Source organism: Ursus maritimus, unplaced genomic scaffold, assembly GCF_017311325.1.
Source record: "Ursus maritimus isolate PB19 unplaced genomic scaffold, ASM1731132v1 scaffold_18, whole genome shotgun sequence".
NCBI lineage: Eukaryota > Metazoa > Chordata > Mammalia > Carnivora > Ursidae > Ursus > Ursus maritimus.
The window spans coordinates 24669607-24689870 of NW_024424230.1; the positions used below are offsets into that span (position 1 = coordinate 24669607).

The 20264-nt window shown below is 56.4% G+C and overlaps 1 protein-coding gene across 5 annotated transcripts in view; it reads right to left on the reverse strand.

Annotated features, from left to right (window-relative positions):
• Window positions 1-1243: 1243 nt before the first annotated feature.
• Window positions 1244-20264, reverse strand: part of CTIF (cap binding complex dependent translation initiation factor) — a 308542-nt gene continuing 289521 nt past the window's right edge. For all 5 annotated transcript variants that reach the window (XM_040632532.1, XM_040632531.1, XM_008691789.2 and 2 more), the window contains 2 exons: window positions 6929-6982; window positions 1244-5234 (listed from right to left, as the gene is read on the reverse strand). In XM_040632532.1, coding sequence (XP_040488466.1) covers window positions 5019-5234; window positions 6929-6982 — 270 coding nt within the window. In that variant the 3' untranslated portion in view covers window positions 1244-5018. The remainder of the gene's footprint in view (window positions 5235-6928; window positions 6983-20264) is intronic.

Here is a 20264-nt window from a genome sequence, read left to right on the forward strand (position 1 = left end):
CCTGGGATCGAGCCCCACATCGGGTTCCCTGTTCAGCAGGGAGCCTGCTTCTCCCTCTCCTCCCCGCTCGCATGCTCTATCACTATCTCTGTCTCTCTCAAATAAATAAATAAAATCTTAAAAAATACAAAAAAAAATCATGTCCTTAAAAAAAAAAAGGTTTATTATTTGGATGATGTGTTTCATAGTTTTCGTAACTTAGAAGCTTCTGGAACCAGGACTAAATCACCCAGAAAAAGCTCCTCTCCCTTTCTGCGAACAGTGTTTGGTAAGCTTACCCCAACCCCTCCCCACCTTCAAACGCCTTTTGCTCTGATCTCCACGCTCTGCTTCTAAACCTTTGCACGTTTGTAAATTGCCTTTTTGTAGAAACTTCGGTTTGACAAATGCCTCGATTGTTTAATTAAAATGTTATCTCCCTCTACCAATCCGTGCCCTTCTGGCTGTCCCTGCACAGTCTCGTGTGACTCAGTAACAGGCAGTGACCAATCTCAGCACTCCCTCGCGGGGCTCCTGGGCTGGGCTGGGCAGGCCGCCGTCTTGACCAGGCCAGGGACGCAGGAAGGAGGGTGGACGCTCTTGTCGCCGCCCCGAGGAGCTGAAAGACTGGCAAGTTCTAGTCAGAGAGAAGCCCCGAGGGGGATCTGTTACCAGGAGGCAGTGTCCCCAGTGTCTTGCCATGGGAGGGATTGTGCAAAACAAGGGACATGTCATCACAGGAAAATAAATCACTGGGCCCCTTTGGGCCCCTTTGATGAAAGACTGGTTCGACCCACTGGGATTGGACAGCCACTTGCTGCTGACTTTTAGAAGCTTCTGGGCCCAAGTCTCTGTCTTTCTAAAATAAGTCCTTGCCAAATGCTTCAGTGATATTTCTAAGGAAGGGGTGGGTTTGGGGGGGTGGGGTGGTTAAACGAGCAGCAAACCACATCTTTAGTGCAAAAGCTATTTTCTGCTGCACTGGCCCGATCGCATGCCTTCAGATGGGCCAGAGTTCCCAGCCTGGGGAGGTGGGGGGCACAAGGGTCCTCCACCCACGTTCTCTGGACCTCTCCCTCACAGCCTTCCCCAGGCCCCAGACCATGCCCCTGCTCTCCCAGACGGCCGCACTGTGGGAAACCTTCTCATCAGCTCCTGGCCCGGCCAGGGGCTCCTTGGAGGTCTCTGCCAGCGCTGGCGGAGGCCACAGAAGACTCTGGGAAGGATTTCCTTTGCCGAACACACAGAGAACACGGATTCAGGGCATTTTTGGGTTTTGGTGTTTATTTTTTAAACCCACTTGTAGTTTGGGTTCAGCTGGAAAGCAGGACATACTGAGGGAGGGAAAGTGGGTCGCGTGAGGAGGATTCTGCTGCGGCTTTGGCGGGAAGCCCCAGGCCCCTGCTCCGGGGAGGTAGGTCCCGTCGGCGGGCTCCCAGCGGGCTCAGGCGAGGCGGGCAGCCCTTGTACGCCAGTGTCCCGAGCAGAGGAGTGTGGCCTTCTCTGCCATCTCCATCCTCAGAGGCCCAGGCAGAGGTCCCCACACAGCGCCAGCAGCTGAGGCCCCGGACTCCACGGGCAGGCCTGAGAGTCTCTCATACGAGCAACACTGGCCGGGCTCTGATGCCAGATAAGAGACTGGAACGTGGCGTCTGGGGCGGCCCCATGGGGCTGCTCCTTGCGGCGGCCTGGCTGGCGGGGTCCCCGCCCCTGCAGCTGCCCAAGGCGTGATCAGTGGTCCATTTCCCACACCCCCTCCCCCTCCCTCAGAGAAAATAAAATAAAATAAAAATTAGAATAAATACCGACTCGGCCAACATTTACATTTACACGGATGGACAGGGCGATCCCTAAACCCCGAAGGTTTACAGACTGATCGAGGAAGGACAAACAGATGAAACTGGGTTTGGGGTGCACATTCCCCACAGGTGATGGTGGGGCTCCCACCTTCTCCGGGGGAGGTTAGGAGCCTTCTTGGGGCTGCGGTCCCCGCGCTCAGGCAAAGCCACGAGGCCGAGGGGAGCAGGGCTGTGGTGAGCGAGCTGGCCGCCCGAGTGGAAAGCAAGGACTCTCTGGTCTTGACCGGCAGGGGGGACAGACCGAGACAGGATCAACATCAGATGGCCGGACTTCGCCTCTTCACGGTGCCAAGAAAGCCGCGGGGCGGGTAGGGAGAACAACGCGAGCCTCAGAAATGCAATATCCAGTTTTGCCTCCCATCGAATACATTCAGAGGTCAACTTGGATACGGCCTTCCTCACTCAGCAGAAGGGGGGTCTGGCCTGGGGAGGGGCTAGGGGCCTGTGGGGCGCCCACTTCTGCCCCGCCGGTTCCTGTCTGAGTAGTCTCCCTCGGGAGGCGGCCTCAGAGTCACAGAATTTATGCTTTACTGTTATTTCCTTTAAAAAAAAAATTTTTTTTAAACGTTTTCCTTCCATGTCCCAAAGAGTAGCAGCAACCTGCATTTAGAAAAACAGCTTACATTGTTATTTGGATTGGCCAGGAAGCACTTTCAAGCAATGGGATAAACTAGGCAAACCATGTCTGGAGCCGCCGTGACACGACACGTAATTAAAAATATATTTATATATGTATACATATTTATATCTTACTTCTTCATACTCTGGTCCTAACAGTCAAGGAGGGGTGGCCCTGAGGCAAGACCACCAAAGAGGCCGTCAGGAGGAAGGGGCGTTAGGAGGAAGGGGCATGAGGCCCATGGCGCCCACCATGCCACCGGTCTCGGCTTTGCGGGGAACAGGAGCCCCTGCGTGCTTGCTCTCTGCTCCGTGGAAGGGGCAGGAGACCCTGTTCCACTGGGTCACTCCCTTCCTCTGGGGCCCTGCTTTGTTCTCAGCGATGCGCTCACACACACACACACACACACGCACACACACGCACGCACGCACACCCAGGCCTCACACTGGCACTCGAGGGGAGCTAGGCCCGTTGCAGCCCAGACGCAGCTCTCTGACGTCTGCCTGGGAGCGGCTCCATGCCCCGCAGAGGCTGCCTGACTCCCCCAGACCATGAGGCCCCCTGTGTCCTCTCTGAGCCCTCCAACCTTTGTCTAGCTCTTCCCTCAGGGCCTCCTGCGGGGCCTCTGGTGTCCCTGGGCCCCAGGCTGGGCTGAAGGTGCCTGCTGAGGAGGAAAGACAGTGAGGAGAAGCTCGAGGAGGGGAGGAGGCAAAGACTAGGGGCAGAAGCCATAGGCCCGTTCCAGGGAAACCTGTGTCCCTCACGCGTGTCCCCAACACGCTCTGCCTTGGGACCCGCATAGGCTCCCATCCTGGGGAGGGAAAGCCAGGGAGTACTGGGGGCCCCCCTCCCCCTCCCCCTCCCTGCCTGCTCCACAAAGGAAAACTTCCAGCCCTCACTCCTTGGCCAGCCTGAGTGGACCAGGCAGCCAAGGCCCTCCAGTGACCCAGGGAGTGACGGGCCTCAGTAAAGGAAGCTGCTGGGCTCTGAGGTCGTTATACAGGGGCTTATCAATGGGCTCCAGACCCCAGAGCTGGGGCTGGGCAGATGCCCGTGACGCCTCCTGGAGCCTGACTTGCATCCCCCAAAGAGAAGGGGCTCTCCCCAGGACCTGGCCCTTCCGAGAAACCCCAGTGTCGTTCCCAGCCTGGAAAGCTGTGTGTGTTTGGCTGCTCCGCCTGCTCGACTCACTGTTCTCATGACTCAGTGACTGCACCGCTCCCCACAGCCCAGGGGCTGCAGTGCCCAGAGCCCTCCTGCAGCATTCGGACCTTGGCTGGGGGGGGGCCTCGGCTTCTGGAGCCTGCCTGCCATGAGGCTAGGCCAGCGACACAGCCCAGTTAGCTAAGCTCCAAGTCCCGGGGAGCCAGGCAGCCCCCAACAGCCATTCCCCCCCCTCGCCCGACTAAGCCAGGGACAAGACCTGTCTGTGGCGTGGGCAACATCACCTCGAGGTTTGGCTTGAATTTGCCAGCCTCGTTCTGTGCCCCATTCACCACAGGCTCCCCCTGCCCCCCAAACCAGGATGGGGGTTTAACGCACTCCTGGCGCCCGCGACAGTATCAGCCCTTTGACAGAGCACAGCTCGAAGAAGAGAACAGAGGTCCTGGAAGCCAAGGGCTACGGAGCACAGGGTTCCAGCGGGACCCCCGCCGGGGCAGAAGTTTCCAATTACCCTAATTGGCTACTGGCAAGCTATCTGTGGCTAGAATCCTTCCAGAGAGGGCTGGGTTTGATCTTCCACTAATGGGGGGGGGGTCCTCGTGGTGCTGACTGTGTGATCACATCTCGGACTCTTTGCATCCAGAGAGGAAACTTCAAAGCAGATGACTTTTGAAAATAAAACAATAAAACACAGGAGTAGGAGCAGAACCGCACACTCCAGCTCCCCCCCCCCCCCCGCCCTGGGCCTGAGGCTTGGGGGCCACATGGAGGAAAAACTGGAAGTGGGGAGGGTGCAGCGTGAAGGTTAGAGGAGAAGCCTCCGTCCCCCAGCCTGACCGACCGTGGCGGACAAAGGCCGTCAATTACGGGCGGCTGGTGGGGACCGTGCCTGCCTTTGTCCTCCCGGACATCTGCTCTATGTCGCCTGCTGCCAGTTGGCGACTGTGGCTGACAGCAGGAACAATGCAAGCCCGTCCCCGACCCACTTTTTCAGGCTTCTGAGGTCCTTTCTGACCCAAGCGGTACCCCGGCGTGCGGAGCTGCCAGGGCCTCGGAGGAGTCACAGAGATGAAACCCCTCGCACAAAGCCCTGCGGGGGACGCGGTTGATGGGAGGGGGCCGGGAGGAGCGGGAGTGGGGAGGGGCTACCGGGGCCACCATGAGAAAGATACATGCTTCCCTTATTGGTGTGAGCTGCCACATGCGTGGGGCTGGGGGGGCTTGGCTGAGGGGCACTCCTCCTTCCCTGTCTGGCTCCAGACTGGCCGCCGGCTCTGCCTGCTTTCCTCCCCACTTCTTTCTCCCGCCAGGGCCACCCCTGTCCTCCCGCCTGTCCATCTGGCCCTGGGTACCAGGGCCCCAGCTGCCCGCGGGCCGCCCGCCAGGCCCCCTGGCTGTCAGGCTGTCAGTTTCTGGATGGTTCTGTTGTAGTACTGCGTGATGGGGGGCGTCAGAGGGTTCCAGCTGTTGGCGTGGAGCTCGATGACCTCCAGAAGCAGCGACCGGGTCAGCATCGACTCTGAGGGGCAGAGCATCTTGTCGCGGGCGCTGGCCAGGAGCTCGGTCATCATCTCGGGCAGCTGCTCCTCCAGCAGCCGGCCTGTGCTCTGCAGCTGTGGGCAGGCAAGCGGGGGTTAGGACAGGACTCGGGCCCCAGAATGGGCAGGGGGGCTGGCGGCAGGGACAGGAAATAAGTGGATTCTCTCTGGAAGGTGTAGGCCAGGCATCTGTGTCACAGGGAGGACGGGGAGGTGGGAGGGTGGAAGGAGTCAACCGTGAAAGCCCACATTTACCGACCAATCTGCCGCAGGAATAACAGGGATTAGGTTATTGCCTGCTGCCCGGGGCTGAAAAGAGCCCTTACCGGGACCATGCTCCTTCTGTCTTTCACCCAAGAGCTTCCCCTCCTACAGGAAGCCTTCCCTGACCACTGCTCAGGCCCTCAATGGCTGACTTGCTCCCTTCAAAGGTGACCAGGCTACACTGTGTTAATTTCCACCTGCTAGGATGTCTCTCTAGAAGCGAGCTTAGTCATTATTACCTGCATGTCTCTGGAACCTGAGAGCAGGGATGAGGTCTCCTATTTCTCTCCTGCCCCTAATCCCACCTCCCCACCCCAGCACTGACCTCTGTCCACACTTGTGACATGAAGTGCGGGAGGGAAACATGAACCGGGGCAGAAGGCCAGCCAGAGGGCTCGCCCTCGAGAGAGGCCCCTGATGATGCTGAAAAGCCAGTGTCGGGAAGAAGAGATCCCAGGGTCTGGATCATGCACCCTCGGGCAGAAGCCCCCGTGGGTCCTCTCCACATGATCTCAGTCTCCATCTCTGCCCCATCCCTGTCTCATCCCACCCATTTTTCAAGGCTCTGCCTTTTTCATAAAGTCCTCGTTGACCTCCCTGGACCACCCTGATCTCTCTCCTCTGACTCCTCAGCGATGCATGCTCTCTACCCATATTTCTCCTCTACGCTGTGTTATCTATCCCCAGCCAGAGTGGAAGCTGAGGGCAGGGAAGAGGCTTTCTTCTCCCCTATCTCCCCGTCACCAAGTCCCATCTAAGGTACCCAGATAGAGCTCCACAAATGAACAGTGACCATCCCATAGACCTGAGACTGTTGTCCAGACTCGCAGCACCTCTGGCCTCCAAGCCTAGGCAGTGGCCTTGGAGGCTGGGCAGAAGCCACCCGAGAGATGTGCTCACGCAGCCCCGACACGCCCTGGGTGCTCACGCTCAAAGCACCTGTCCTCCTTGCACTCTATTCTGAATGACTGGGTTGGTTTCCCAGAGCAAGGTTTGCCCCTGAGGAAGATCCCAGAGGAAGAGTTTCAGTGAGTAGTGGCCACACTTTGGGAATAGGAGTGGCGCCTCCTACGGGGGTGCTTTGAAACAGAGGGTGCCAACATGGGGCCTCAGGCCTTGGGCAGTGTCCCCAAACCCGGCACCACCAAAGCCAAGGGAGATATTTGGGGGCGGGGGTCACCTGGAATCTCTTAAGTCATTTATGTGGCGTGCCTGGTGCAAGGAAAAGGTGGTCTTGGGGACAGAAGGACAGTGCACAATGCTTGGCCCTTCCCTCTAGAGAACCAGCCGTCTCTTCCTCCAGCTAGGAGTGGCCTGGTTACCCATCCACACTTACTCTGGTTTGGGGTTGACAATTCTGGATCCACATCGGCTCAGGAAGCCATTCCCCACCAGCCCCGCCTACACACCCTTGCCCAGGACTTGTGGGTACGTGAGGTGATCCGCCACTGCCCACAGGTGGAAGGCGTGGGGGGCACACCGGGTGTGAAGTCAGAGACGCTTACCTCCATTGAGCAGCACAGGACGGCGTCTTCTTTCACATCCTGAGATTGCAAGAGCTGTAGAAGAGAGAGGCAGAGAACACAACTGAGGGGGGCGGCACGCCAGCTCCCGGGCCCCTGCAGCTGGCCCCCTCCCTACCCCAGCCCTGATGCAGCCTGGAACAGACACGTCGGAGGGGAGGGCTGGGGAGAGAGCCCACGAAGGTCCGAGGGCGGCAGGAAAACAGTGATTTCGCTCGCAGGATCTGAGCAGCCGGAGGACCACTGTGGTTATAGAGCCCGGGCGCCCGGGCGAGGTCAGAAGGCTACGATTAGAGGCCACGGCAAAGCAAGGCTGCAGGTGGGTCTGATGGCGGCGGCAAATATGCTCGGACCATCGGCCGTAACGACTGGTCAGCGAAAATCCTCAGAGAGCTGCAATTAGTGCAAAGACTTCCTGACGGGCGGAGGAGGCTCAGCCACGGTCTCAGGCGCTCCTGGGCCCTGGCTAGAGGAGGACTTCCAGAACTCACGGTGCTCTTCTGCAAAACCACAGCTGGGCTGACTTACCCAGAGGCTGGAATGGCTTCCTGACCAAGGCCATGGGCAGGCTGCTCGGTGCTGGGACTGGCCATGCCCCCGTCCAGGCTGCCCTCTGCCTCCTCTCATTCCTTCTCTCTCTCAGCTGAGGTAGAATTCACACAGCGTCCGCCATTTTTTTTTTTTTAAGATTTTATTTATTTATTTGACAGAGAGAGACAGCCAGCGAGAGAGGGAACACAAGCAGGGGCAGTGGGAGAGGAAGAAGCAGGCTCCCAGCGGAAGAGCCTGACATGGGGCTCGATCCCAGGACTCCGGGATCATGCCCTGGGCTGAAGGCAGACGCTTAACGACTGTGCCACCCAGGCGCCCCATCATCCGCCATTTTTAAGTATACAACTCAGTGACTTCCAATATTTTCACAAGGTTCCACAACCCTCAGCATTACCCAACTCCAGAACATTTTCATCCCCCTCCCTAGCCCCTGGCACCCCCTAATCTCCTTGGTCTCTGGATTTGTCTTTTCTGGATATTTCACATAAAGGGCCTCATACAGTATGTGGTCTTTTGTGACTGGCTTCTTCCATTAACAGAACTTTTTAAAAGATCACCCGTGTGGTAGCATGTACCAGTCTTTTGTTCCTTTTTATGGCTGAATAATATTCCATGGTACGGACAGACCACGTTCTGTTTCGACATTCATCAGCTGATAGACATGGGGGCTGTTTCCCCTTTCTTGGCTGTCACGAATAATGCCTCTGTGATCATTCGTGTACAGGTTTTTGTGTGAGTGCATGTTTTCAATCTCGGGGGGTCCTTCCCTCCGAGGGGAATTGCTGGGCCACGCTGAGCTTTCTGGGGACCTGAGGAACGACAGCGGCTGTGCTATTTTGCGACTCCCTCTAGCAATGTCTGGGGCTCTGATTTTTCCACATCCTCACCAATATTCGCTACTTTCTGGCTTTTTCACAAAATTCCTCTTTTTCCTCATTCCCAGTAGACATGTCCCCGAGGCACAGCTTCAGAGAAGCACTACAGTCGTGTTCTCCACAAACCCCGCTGACCTCCTCTTCCTCTGTCCCCCCGACAGGCTGAAGCTGCTTCTTGAAAACCCCAATGTACGCGCCCACCGCCATCCCCCGCCACACCGATCGTCACATCCATAGGACCCTGTGTTCAGATTACCTGCCGTGGGCAACTTCTCCCTCTGCTGGAACTGCCCGCCCTTCAAGGCCCACAGTTTTCCTTGGAGACTTCCAGGTCACCCCAGGCCCTGGTACGCCACCCCCCCTCCCCCCGCTTCTCACTCCCTGGCTTTCCCACCCGCTTGGCATTCCACACGAGTGAAAAGACATTTTCCAGGGTGAACCGCCCACTTCCTGAGGCTGGGACAGTGCTGTGTTCCTATGTGCCACCTTTAACACCTGGCCTAGCTCCTGGCAACAGCAGGGATTCACCCAATGTTGGTCGATATGATTCCTGCATTGTTTTTTTTGTTTGTTTGTTTTTTGTTTTTGTTAGTTTTAGAGGAAGGGTGGAGGGTGAGGAGAGCACAAGAGGAAGGCACTTCTAGGGTGAGTGTTCTTGTTCCCTGAACGAGAACTGGAGTCAAGGTTTTTGGCCCGGGCACGACGTGTTCAAGCAGAGGTGAAATCACGGGGGTACTATTCCTGCTGCTAGCTTGAAATCCGAATTCTGCACGTCCTCCTCTCCTCTTCCCTTCTCCTGTCACGTTGCATCCATCCACACAGCCTGGGGGTCCTCCCAGCAAGAGCCAGAAGCACGCACCTCAGGACGGCTGAAGATTCAGGGTGAGCTTTGCTACGTGCCCCCTGAGTGTGCGGGGTATCAAGGCCCCAAGGGGCCAGGGGCCAGACAGGTCGGTGCTGGCTGCCCAGGCCAGAGATACTCTCAGGGACCAGGCCTCCTTTCCTTCCCTTCCCTCCCCTCCCCTCTCCCTGTATCTCTCAGAACTGGGCTGGCAGCAGACACGCAGAAATCATTTGGGGATGAAGAACACAGGCATCCTTGACCTGCTCCAATGAAAAGCAGGCGGAGAGCAAGGGACAATCCAGGGGAGGAAATGGTGTCGCCAACACAAAGTGACAGGCGTTGGCGTGCATGGTCTACTCACTGACACGGTCCTGACTCCCGGCCTTCGTGCTTCCGTCACTGGCACCCTCAGCCACCAGAGGCGCGGACCTCACTCTCTCGTTTCATAGTCAGGGCTCTGCCCAAACGTCACCACACCAGCCAGGCCTCCCCACACTGGCCTCTGTGAAACCCTTCAGCCCCGCTCACCTGCTGGCTTACGTCTTGCTGTCGCCGAACTCGCCCCTGACGCATTACCTACTGGTCTGTCTGCTGTCTCCCCCCCACACCTTGAAGGCAAGCTCCACCAGGACAGGGCCTCTGTTTTGTCCCACTTTAAGGAATGCGTCCTGCACATGGACCTGGACACCCACCCTGACGTGGATACAAGGTTTTGCTGCACGATCATTACAGTAAAAGCAGCGAGGGGTCTGGTTAAAGAATTAACAATACACTGGCATAATGGAGCGCCCTGCAGCGCACCGCTGCCCCTCCCCTGCTACACCAGGGTCGGCTTCTGGAGTTTTCTTGCCTCCCAGAGCTGCAGACCCCCAAGGGGAACCAGAGGAGGCTTCCACCAAGCCGGTACCTGGTGGGCCTCTGGGAGGCACATGGGGAAGGGCCTCCCTCATTTAGAGGACCCGGGAGGCTAGACTGGAGACCAGGAACCAGGTTCTGCAGAAAGCTGAGGGAGGTGATTCACCTTGCAGCCGGCCTACCTAAGGCCTGTGGTCCGCACCCAACCCCGCCTGCTCGGGGAGGGGCTGGTGCCCAGACTGGGAGGGGCCTGTGACCACCTAGGACGGGGTCAGCAAGGGGAAGTGGGCCTAGCCCTGTTTACTCTGCAGGGCAGAGAGGGACTAATCTGTAAGGTTTGCTGGAATTTCTTTCTGAATGTAACTTTGTTCTCTGAGAGGTTTTCTGTAGCACTTACTGGGGGAAAAATAATCCTTAAAAATTCCTAGTAGAAATCACAAGAAAGGGGGGGGATTCTGGAGGAGGGGGAACTCTTAGGGACAGAGTATGTACTGGCGACTGGGTGGGGAAGGGGGCAGCAGGCCGGCCGGCGGCTTGTGGGAAGAACACGGTCCACTCTGGGTGCGTCCAGCACATTGACACACAGCAGGTGCTCAAGGGGGCGTGTCGTGGTAAGTTGAAGTGACCCTGGGATCATGTTCTGTCCTGACCTTAGCTTCTTAGGGGCGCTAGGGACCAGGGAAGTCACATTATGGGAATACTGGTAGGCGTCAGGGCCTGGCAAGTACTAGATGTTCTGAAAGGTGATTGTTTCTCCCTCCAAGCGGCCCCCTGAGCTGCTGACAGCGCTGCGTGGAAAGCTTCCTTGAGCCTCCATATTGTTGCTGGCCAAGCCCTTGGCCCTGGTGAGCAAGTGCCCCCTTCTTCCCATTTCCTCTACCCCTCCCCCCCAGGCATGGCCTGCCCTCTGCTTCCTAATGGAGGCTGGGAACTGCAGAGTGGGGGGGTCTCTGTTCCTGCTCTTTCTTCCCCACAACCTTAGGTCTGGACCTTCCCCTCCAGTCCCTTCTCCTCTGTGTGCCCAAACTCCCGGGCTGCCCGGCTCCCTCCCTGGAAGCCCTGGCTCCTGGCTAGCAGGGCAGGGACAGACTCAGGGTGGGGTGCTCTGGAGGGCCAGGGTGGCTCGCCTGGGCGCTCAGGCAGAGCTGTGGGCTGGCTCCCAACCCCAGGCCTCTCCTCCAGCCTTATCTTTCACTTGGTTGCTTGGGAAAGCCTGTGCTAAGCCAACAATCATATCGTGCGATAGGCCCTCTTGCAAATGGCCTGCTGGGTTTTCTCAGGGCAGTGGGGGAGGACCGGGGTGGGTCATTACACTTTTCCTTCAGAGTTGCTGGGTGCAGGGATGTGAAGGGAATCTGCAGGGAGGCCGCAGACCGCTTCCTGTTCTCCCTGCAAATGCTGTCCTGGCCTCTCACGAGGAGCATTGCAGAGTGGTCTCCGAGCCCTAGAGCTGAAGGGGCTTTGGAGAGTGTCCCCCTCAACCTCCCCGGAAGTCACTCCCTGCTGCTCTTTGTGGCATAACAAGACGCTGACCTCCTCACCCAGGAGATCTTGACACAACTCCGCAGGGGCTCCCTCCTGAGATCCCTTTCGCTGCCCCTGTTACAGGCTCCCAGCCTCCAGGCAATCAGCAGCTCCCGAAGAATCTGTCCCAACCTGTCGTTTGCAGGCAGTGTCCCAAGTGCAGGATCTTTCCACTCTTTTCCATCTTGGCCAAACTCACCTGTTCTGTGTTCCGTTTCTTTAGGACTCTGCTTTTTCCCAAGGGACAGCTCAGGTTTGGATAAACAAACCCCTGCTGGTGTGTGGAGAGGGGCCAACGAGCTCTCTTGTTTATGTATGCTCCATTTGCAATCTTCTGGAGACAATGCTTTTCTTTTCTTTCTTTTTTTTTTTTTTAACTCCAAGGTGAGTCTCAAAAAGTAACAGCATCTCGAACAGGTACTCATCCACCCATGTTCGCAACAGGCAAGAAGTGGAAGCAAACTGAGTGTCCGTGGAGGGATGGACAGGGATGAACTACTGTGGTCCATCCACACAGTGGAATGTTCTTCAGCCTTCACATGGAAGGCAGGGCTGACACCTGCTACCACATGGATGAACCTTGAGGACATTCTGCTGGGTGAAATGAAGAAGATACCACTTCTTTTTTTAAAGATTCCACTTCTATAGTCAAGAACAGTCAAATTCATACAGACAGAAAGTAGAATGGCAGTTGCCAGGGGCAGCCGGGATGGGGGACTGGGCAGTCAGGGTTTGATGGGAACAGAGTTTCAGTCCGGGATGGTGAAACCTCTTGGAGATGGGTGGTGGTGGCACAAAGTGAATGTCCCTGATGCCACCGAACTGGCTAAAACGATCCATCGTCTGTTCTCTATGCTCTACCACAATAACCAACTGGTTAGAGTAAGTCGTGGCAGGGCCGGGACTCGTGGGGTGGGCAGGCCTCTCCCTCCCCACCGCGGCCACTCTGGAAGAGACACCGCACCCACTGAAGAGGCAGGGTTGCCCCACCTGGGGGCTGCGGGCCCTGGAGTGGGTGGAAGGAGCAGCCCTCTCATCAAAGTCTCTGGCACAGAGAGGGGTGTGGGCGGGCTGGGGCAGGCAAGCCACCCGCGCCCTCGAACAGCGAAATGTGTTTCTTGGATGGGAATCCAAGGCAATTGTGCGAGCCCACACAGTGCTTGTTCGGAAGCTAATGCATTCCTGTCCTATTGTCTCTGCCGGAGACTTGTTGTGGGCACACCCATCATATCCTCCCTGGGGGAGAGGCCAAGGTGCTCGCAGGCAGGCTGTGGGAGGCCTGAGAGCAGCGCGGGAGACAGGCTGCCTGGTGGCAGGATCCTGGAGTCCCCAGGGGCAGGTCCCCAGGGCACGGGCACGCCGCCCAAGGCGAGCCAGGATGCGAGCTGGCTGGTGGCTGGGGATGCCACCCTGTGGGAAGGGAAAGAGGGTGCCGATGGAAGGACCCATGGGGCTGCCTCCCTTCGTGGGAGGGGAGCGAGCCCCGGAGATGGCCACGTCTTGCCTTTCCCTGGAAGAGGGAGCGCCAACTTGAGGCGGGCTGGCCGGCCCACCCCGACCACCTCAGCTCACCGACGGCACAGGGTTTCGACCTTGTAGAAACAACCCACGAAGCCTTACCCACTCATTGCAAAAGTCCAGCTCGGACCCTGCTTGCGGGGGCCTCTCTCTTTTGGGGGGAAGAGCAGGGGGTGCGGGAATGGCAACCAGAGAGCACGGCAAGAAGGTTTCAGAGAGCACGCAACGCGCTCATTTTCTGGGGAACAAGTTTGCAGAGCCCTGATGGCCTGGCCGGGCCTACAGAAGGGCCAAGGACATGGCAGGACAGGCTGGACGTGTGGAGGATGTCGCAGGAAGGCGGGAGAGAAGAGCCAAGAGCCAGGGTGGGGCAGGGAGAGGTCTGCAGTGGCCACGGGAGCCACGGTGCTGGGCACAGATGTTGACGATGGGAGAGAGGAGACGGCCGTAACACAGGCCGAGGGTCTGGACAGGTGACTGGGGTGGGCAGCTGCACGTGACCACCTACCCCTCAGGAGCACCCTTGGGTTCGAGTCCCGGCCCCTCCATCCTGCGCCTCTGCTGGACCCGGACCGACATCTACAGCTAGATCTAGAGGGCGGCACGGGAACGGATGCTCTCGACAGTGACCCTGACTCATCGCCGAGAGGGGCTATTACGTCTGGGTCTCTTCGGGAAGGCAGGAAAGGAGATAATCTATCCAAAAAAGGCCGTCATCAAAATTGTGCAGCGGGCTTAGAGTCAGAAGACCTGCTACTCACTAAGAGTAACCCCAGGCATGTCACTTAATCACTCTGCACCTCACTTTCCTCGCCTGAGAATGGGGATAATACCTGCCTTGAATTGCTTTGAGAGTCAACTGAGATCATGTCTGTGAAGGAGCTTTGAGAAGTGCAAAGCTTGATCCAAATGCAAGGTGTGATTATTGTTATGAAATCTGTTTCTTTATAAACGCACATCTCCCCTGAAGATCTTGGCACACTTTTCATGTACCATCCCATTTACCCCCGTGACACTCTCGTGGAGACAGGGAGAGGCCACGGCATTATCATCTTTACTTAACAGAGAAACTGAGGTGCAGTAGTCAGGTGGTTTGCACACACGAGACAGCAAGTCTGACAACTAGAAGGTGTTCAAGAATCCTGGGTCAGGGGCGCCTGGGTGGCACAGCGGTTAAGCGTCTGCCTTCGGCTCAGGGCGTGATCCTGGCGTTATGGGATCGAGCCCCACATCAGGCTCCTCTGCTATGAGCCTGCTTCTTCCTCTCCCACTCCCCCTGCTTGTGCTCCCTCTCTCGCTGGCTGTCTCTATCTCTGTCGAATAAATAAATAAAATCTTAAAAAAAAAAAAAAGAATCCTGGGTCAGCATCTTTTTCTTAGAGAATTATTTTAAGTTCTCTCGCATTCGCTAATTCTTATTTTGGTAAGCTGGAGCTCATGATTCTTGCTTTTGTTGGCCAGTGGCAAGAATCAACCTGGGCCTTCACAAAATTGAACTGATTTGACATATTCTTTGTTCGCATTGGCCATCATCTATCCATCCATCCACACATCTATCCACTGTACCCGTCCACACACCCATTTACTCACCCACCAACTCATTAGTGCATCTATTCACCCAGCTCTGCAATCATCCACCCACCAACATATCCATTTATCCATCCATTCATTCTTCTACCTACCCACACATGTATCCAACCTTCCATCTACCCACCCATTCTTTCATCCATCTATCTACCTACTCACTGACTTATCCATCCACCCATCCGTCCTTCCATCCATCCATCCATCCATCCATCCATCCATCCATCCATCCATCCTTCTGCCTAGCTATCCTTTCAACAACAGTCATGGAACACCTACGTTGTGCTAAACATTGTATAACTACAAGAAGAGTAAGACTTAGAACTCATAGTCTAGTAGGGGGAGATCAAGAGATTGTGCTAGGTATATGGGATTGAAGCATGGGATGGAATGATGATGGAGAACATGCCAGGCATATGGTGTAAGAAGCAGCATATGGCATATGCACAAAAGCAAAAAAAAAAAAAAAAATCTGAACCAGCAGAGTGCACTGGTGAATAACAAGTATTTCAAGATGCTAACATATATAGTGCTGGGAGGAGAGAGAACAGACGACAAAGAAGGCAAGGGCCACCTCCTAAAGGGCTCTAGCTGCCATGATACTATGTTTTGATTTAATCCTAAAGGACTGGAAAGCCCCCAAGAGATTTTTAACTGGAGAGTGCATTCTGGAAGGATCCTTTCTTGCACAGCATGGCGGATAGACCAGAACTGGTAGAGTGGTGGGGGGCTGCAGGCTAGGGGACAGTGACGAGGCTGCTGCGAGAAATTACAGTGCCTTCAATCAAGGCAGGAGAAATGGGAGGACATGTGTTTAGGAGGCAGAAGTGAGGGTGAAGAGGACAACGTAGAAGATGGATAACCCCCAGGTTTGGGGTTTGGCCCACCGGATGAATGGGGGTGCCATCAATGATCATAGGAAGGCATGAGGAGTTGGTTTGGGGGGATGTGAAGGAGCTCAGCACTAGAAATATTGAGTTCATGGTTCTGGGAGTGATCAGGGAAGATGACTCATGGGAGACTGGTGGTCCATGATCACAGAGCCAGGTCAAGGCCGTAGGTGTTCATCTCCCCCAGATGAAGTGGGGCAAGACCCAGAGGAGAAGAGAAGAGGGTAAGGGTTCCAAACATGGAAAGGATGGTGGAGGGGGAGGAGGAACTCCCGAAGGAGAATGAGGACAGTCAGAGAGCTAAGAGGAATGGGAGGAAGTGATGCTATGGAAGCCAAGAAAGTTCTAAGAAGTACAAGGTCAGTGGTGTCAAATGCTCAAGAGAGGTCAAGTAAGATGGACAATGACCAGGGCCCCCTGGATCTGGTGATTAGGGTGACCTTTGCCATGTTGACTTCAAAGCTGGGGTAGGGACAGACGGAAGTCTGAATCACATAGGATTGGAGAGCCAGAGGGAGGCTGGAAGGAGAGACAGCAAGAGTACACCATTTCTTTCTTTTTCTTTGTGGGTTTCCGTTCTTTCTTCTCTGTCTCTCTCTCCTTCCTTCCTTCCTTCCTTCCTTCCTTCCTTCCTTCCTTCCTTCCTTCCTTCCTTCCCTCCTTTCTCCCTTCTCCCCCTCTCTCTTTTCTTTCTCTTTTTGAACTTGCCTACAGATGAGAAAAAGGGTAGGCCCCTAGGCCGGGGCCGAGGGGAGTGGTTGTTAGGATGGGAGAGGCAGAGATGAGCGGTGGAATGCAGGAGAGAAGGGGATCATCGGAGGCGAGGAGGACCCAGGTGCAGAGTTCAGCCTTAAGTAAGAGAAGTGATACCGCTCCCTATCCTCTGAAATGGACGGGAGGGGCGAGACTGGCTGTAGACACAGGGACACATATGTGTGGATACTCACGCTGCCCAGCATGTCAGGGCAGCTACGACATCAGTGCTGTTCTATGTTCCTCACTTATTATCAGTGCTCTGTGCCAGCCTGCGTTCCAGCCATCGCTGGGAGAGGGGGATTTGTCCCAAATATCACTATTGCACTAGCCTATTAAGGAACCCTGGTATGGCGGCTATGATCAGATGTCAAGGAAATTCATGGTTCTGACCTGGACTTCAGTCCAAGCTTGTGCCCTGTGGTCTGGCTGTCAGCCCTCCTAACGCAGGCAGGCAGGCGGGCAGGCACCCTAACTGCGGACCAGGCGCCCTGGAGGGAATAATTAGCCTCCTTCCTGCAGAGCTTGCAAACCACCTCGTACCAAGTGGCCACAGTAAATGTCACATGGGGGAATGCTTCATCCCACAACTGGCCCCAGGGGGTGGAAACGTAATCTGGGGCTCAGAGCAGACACTGAATCCTGCAGACACTGGAGCCAGAGGATGGGGCCACGGCTCCAGTGGCTCCTCTTGGGAACCAAGCCCTGGCTAGTGGCCCGCTCAGGAGGCAAGCTCTGCTCACAGAGTCCCTGCAGCCCCTAAGTTCCCAGGACCCTGGGTCGGGGTTTGAAACCATAGGGACGTTGGCCATGACTGCTGTCAACACCTCCCAGCTCCTTCTTTAGTGCTCCCTCTTTTCCCTTCTAGAAGCCTTGCCTGTCCTCTCTGTGGCTTATTCTGCATCCACTTCCTGGACATCCATGGAACTCTCTCCTAAAGGATGAATGGGAAATGCCTGAGGCAGCTCTGAGGTTTTACCTTTCCAGAAGGGGTCTCCTGAGGACTGACCAATACCTTCTGGGTCCTTAGTCATCACCTGGCTTACATTTTTTTGAATGCTCGCTCTAGAGGCGAAGCTCTGCACTGTATGTTCGCTTTAAGACTCACTTTATCCTTTTACCAGTTTATCTGAGTTTGCTATCTTCACTTATAGCTGCAGAAACTGAGGCACGGGGAGTGGGGTGACTTCCCAAGAGCACACAAGTCATGGAAAACCGGGATTTGAAGCCAGATCTCATCTGTCTCCATAGTCAAATGACATAACCACTGTCCCACCAATAAGTCCCACATAAATGAGTCTGGTGGGGGGGGGGTCAGCAAAAAGTGGGGTGTCTCAGATGGTTCTGGTTTTCACTTGCCATCCCAAGTAATTACTAAGTGTCCCTTTTGCTCACAAGAGGGCCCTGATTTGGATGGTACATTATATAGTCACCTAGACAAGGGAAGGGGTGCTGAGGGGTTGGACGCCCCCCTGGATTACCGGCTGACCTCTAGCCTCTTCCACTTTCCGTCCTTGTGCTCAGCGCCCCTATTTATAAAGTGAGTGAGGGAGTGCTCCTGCCCATCTCTGAGAGGTTCAGCTGGCAGGGTGGGGAGAAGGGCTCTGAAGGTGACAAAGCCTCGTGCTCCCAGCAAGGTGGCTACCATTGCAGGGGATCATGACACCTGCCGCGGGGCCTCACCTGAGCCTGCCAGCATTAACTGCTCCCCAAGGACGGAGCTGGGAACAAGATGGAATTATGATAATGAACGCCCTGTCCACTGCTCTCTGCTGGAGCGTTGGGGCCCTGGGGAGAGCAGTTGGAGGACAGGCAGATGGAAAAGCAGTTATTCTGCAAGCTTCCCCAGGGGAACTTGGCCAAGAATGTCTGGCCTGGAGGCACCGGGTGTCGGGTGGCACCTGGGACCTTCACCCCCTCCACGGTACCCTACCCTTCTGAAGGAATGGCTGCATTTTGTGTCTGACTCAGCACAAAACGGCTCCCTGAGACAGAAAGAGGGGTTTGGGCGGGCTGGGGGCCAGGCCTGCGGCTCTGGGCGGTGGGAAAATGTCTCTCTTGCGGCCCGTCTCTGAACTCACAGATCTCTCCTGGTGCCCACCAGCCTGGGACCCCCAGCAGGCACAAGGAGAGGGCAGGGCAGGATGCCATTTGCTCTTAGCTGCACCTCCCCCTGCTGCTGGCCCCGTTCCCCCCCCCCCCACCTGAGGCCTGGACTTGACCTTGCTGGCTTGTGGGGGGGAGGGTGTGATAAGCGTCTTGGTGGAGGGAACTAGGTGCCTGCAAAGGCATTTTCCGTTCTCTAAAGTAAACAATCAAACAGGAAATTAATCGAGAAACCCACATCAACGGAAGGTTCAGGTTGTGATTTTCACAGCCCCAGAGCCAGGAAATTCAAAGTTAGAGTTCCCATAGCAACCTGCCTGTAGAATCAGCCACCAGCTCGCTGGGCTGGAACGAGACCCTGAGGGGTCAACTAGGCCAGCCCCCTGCCTGTAGGAAGCAGAACCCAACGTCCAGTCTGAAAGTCCCAGGGTGGGCAGCTCTTCTGGGGGGGGGACCAATAGGCCTGGGAAGGAGTTAGGAGTTGCAAGGCCAGGTCTCTCTACTTCAGTCCTCATAGCAATAAGCCTTGTAAGCTGGGCATCCAGTGGGTGGCTCAGGGCTGCAGGTTTCTCTATTCCCATATTCCAACCATTATTCCTGTATTCTAGGAAATGCGACTGGTACTCAGGCCTGCCAGACACTCAAGGGAGGGGCCGTGCCATGCATGCTGGCTTTCTCACGCCTCCCATTCCGTGTTCTCTTCTGTCTCATAACGGCCCCCCCACCTCCATCCCAACCGCCTCTGAACCTTGTCATTGCCCTTTGCCACCCCCTCCCCTCACTGTTTTTCCTCCAAGAAACATCTCAATGGACGGACAGCTCCTAGAGTTTTCTCAGCAGCCACCAAAGGGGCTCCATTTAGGGGGTGCTCTTCTCCTCCACCGGCCCCCCTCCCTTTCTGTACCAAATCTATACTATTTTAATATTAGGGCGGCGCACACAGACCACCTCCCTGACCGACCACCAGGTAGCTTAAATTGGAACCCAAGGCAAGTCCTCCCCCTTCAAGTATGTGGGGGGTTGTGTGTCTTGGGTGGGGTTTTCTTTTGTGTGTGACTCGTGAGGAGTCCCCGCCTGGCAGGAAAGCAGATAAGGGCGTTGGAGTTCAACCGAGAAGGAAACAGTCTGGAATCCTTCCCCGAGAGTCGCCCTGCCTTCCCACCCGAGATGGCCACCGGTGGCCGCCTGGCCTTCTCCGTGCGGCTCTGCGGCCCGGGCCTGGGGACCCTCGTGCTGAGGCTAGCCGAGGCAGGCGCGGGCGCTCCCCGGGCATCAGGCCTGCGGCAGAGGGTGCCTGGCCCGCCGGCCCGCCCGCCTGGCCCTGGAGCCAGCACCGTGAACTGAGCAAAGCAGTGGAAAGAGAGAAGTGGCGCCTGCTGGAAAGCAGACAGAGCGCCTCCTTGATTTCCTGACAGGCCTAGCCGCATGCCAGGGGCTGATGGGCCAGCTCCGCGTGCCCGGCCTCGCTTGTGAAACCGTCCCTTCCTCCTCTGGGTCAGCTTTCCCGGTGGCAGAGCCACTGTCCAGCCGCCCGAGTCCCTGAGCGAGGCCTCCCCTCACCCCCGCCGCCTTCCTGCCTTCTCCCGAGGCCGGGGAAGACGGGACCCCTCCTGGCGGTGCAAGGTCTTGCCTTTCCTGAAGCCAGATCAAGACATGTAATTAGGAAGAAGGGTGGTGGGGGAGGCAGCTGGACTCTCTGCTGGCTTCTGTCATCCCAGAGGGACTCTCCAGCAGGGGGCCCTGTCACAGAGGGCTACCCCCTCCCCCCAGCTTCAGAGGAAAGGCTTCCGTGTGCAGAGTCCGGGGGCTGCTGCAGC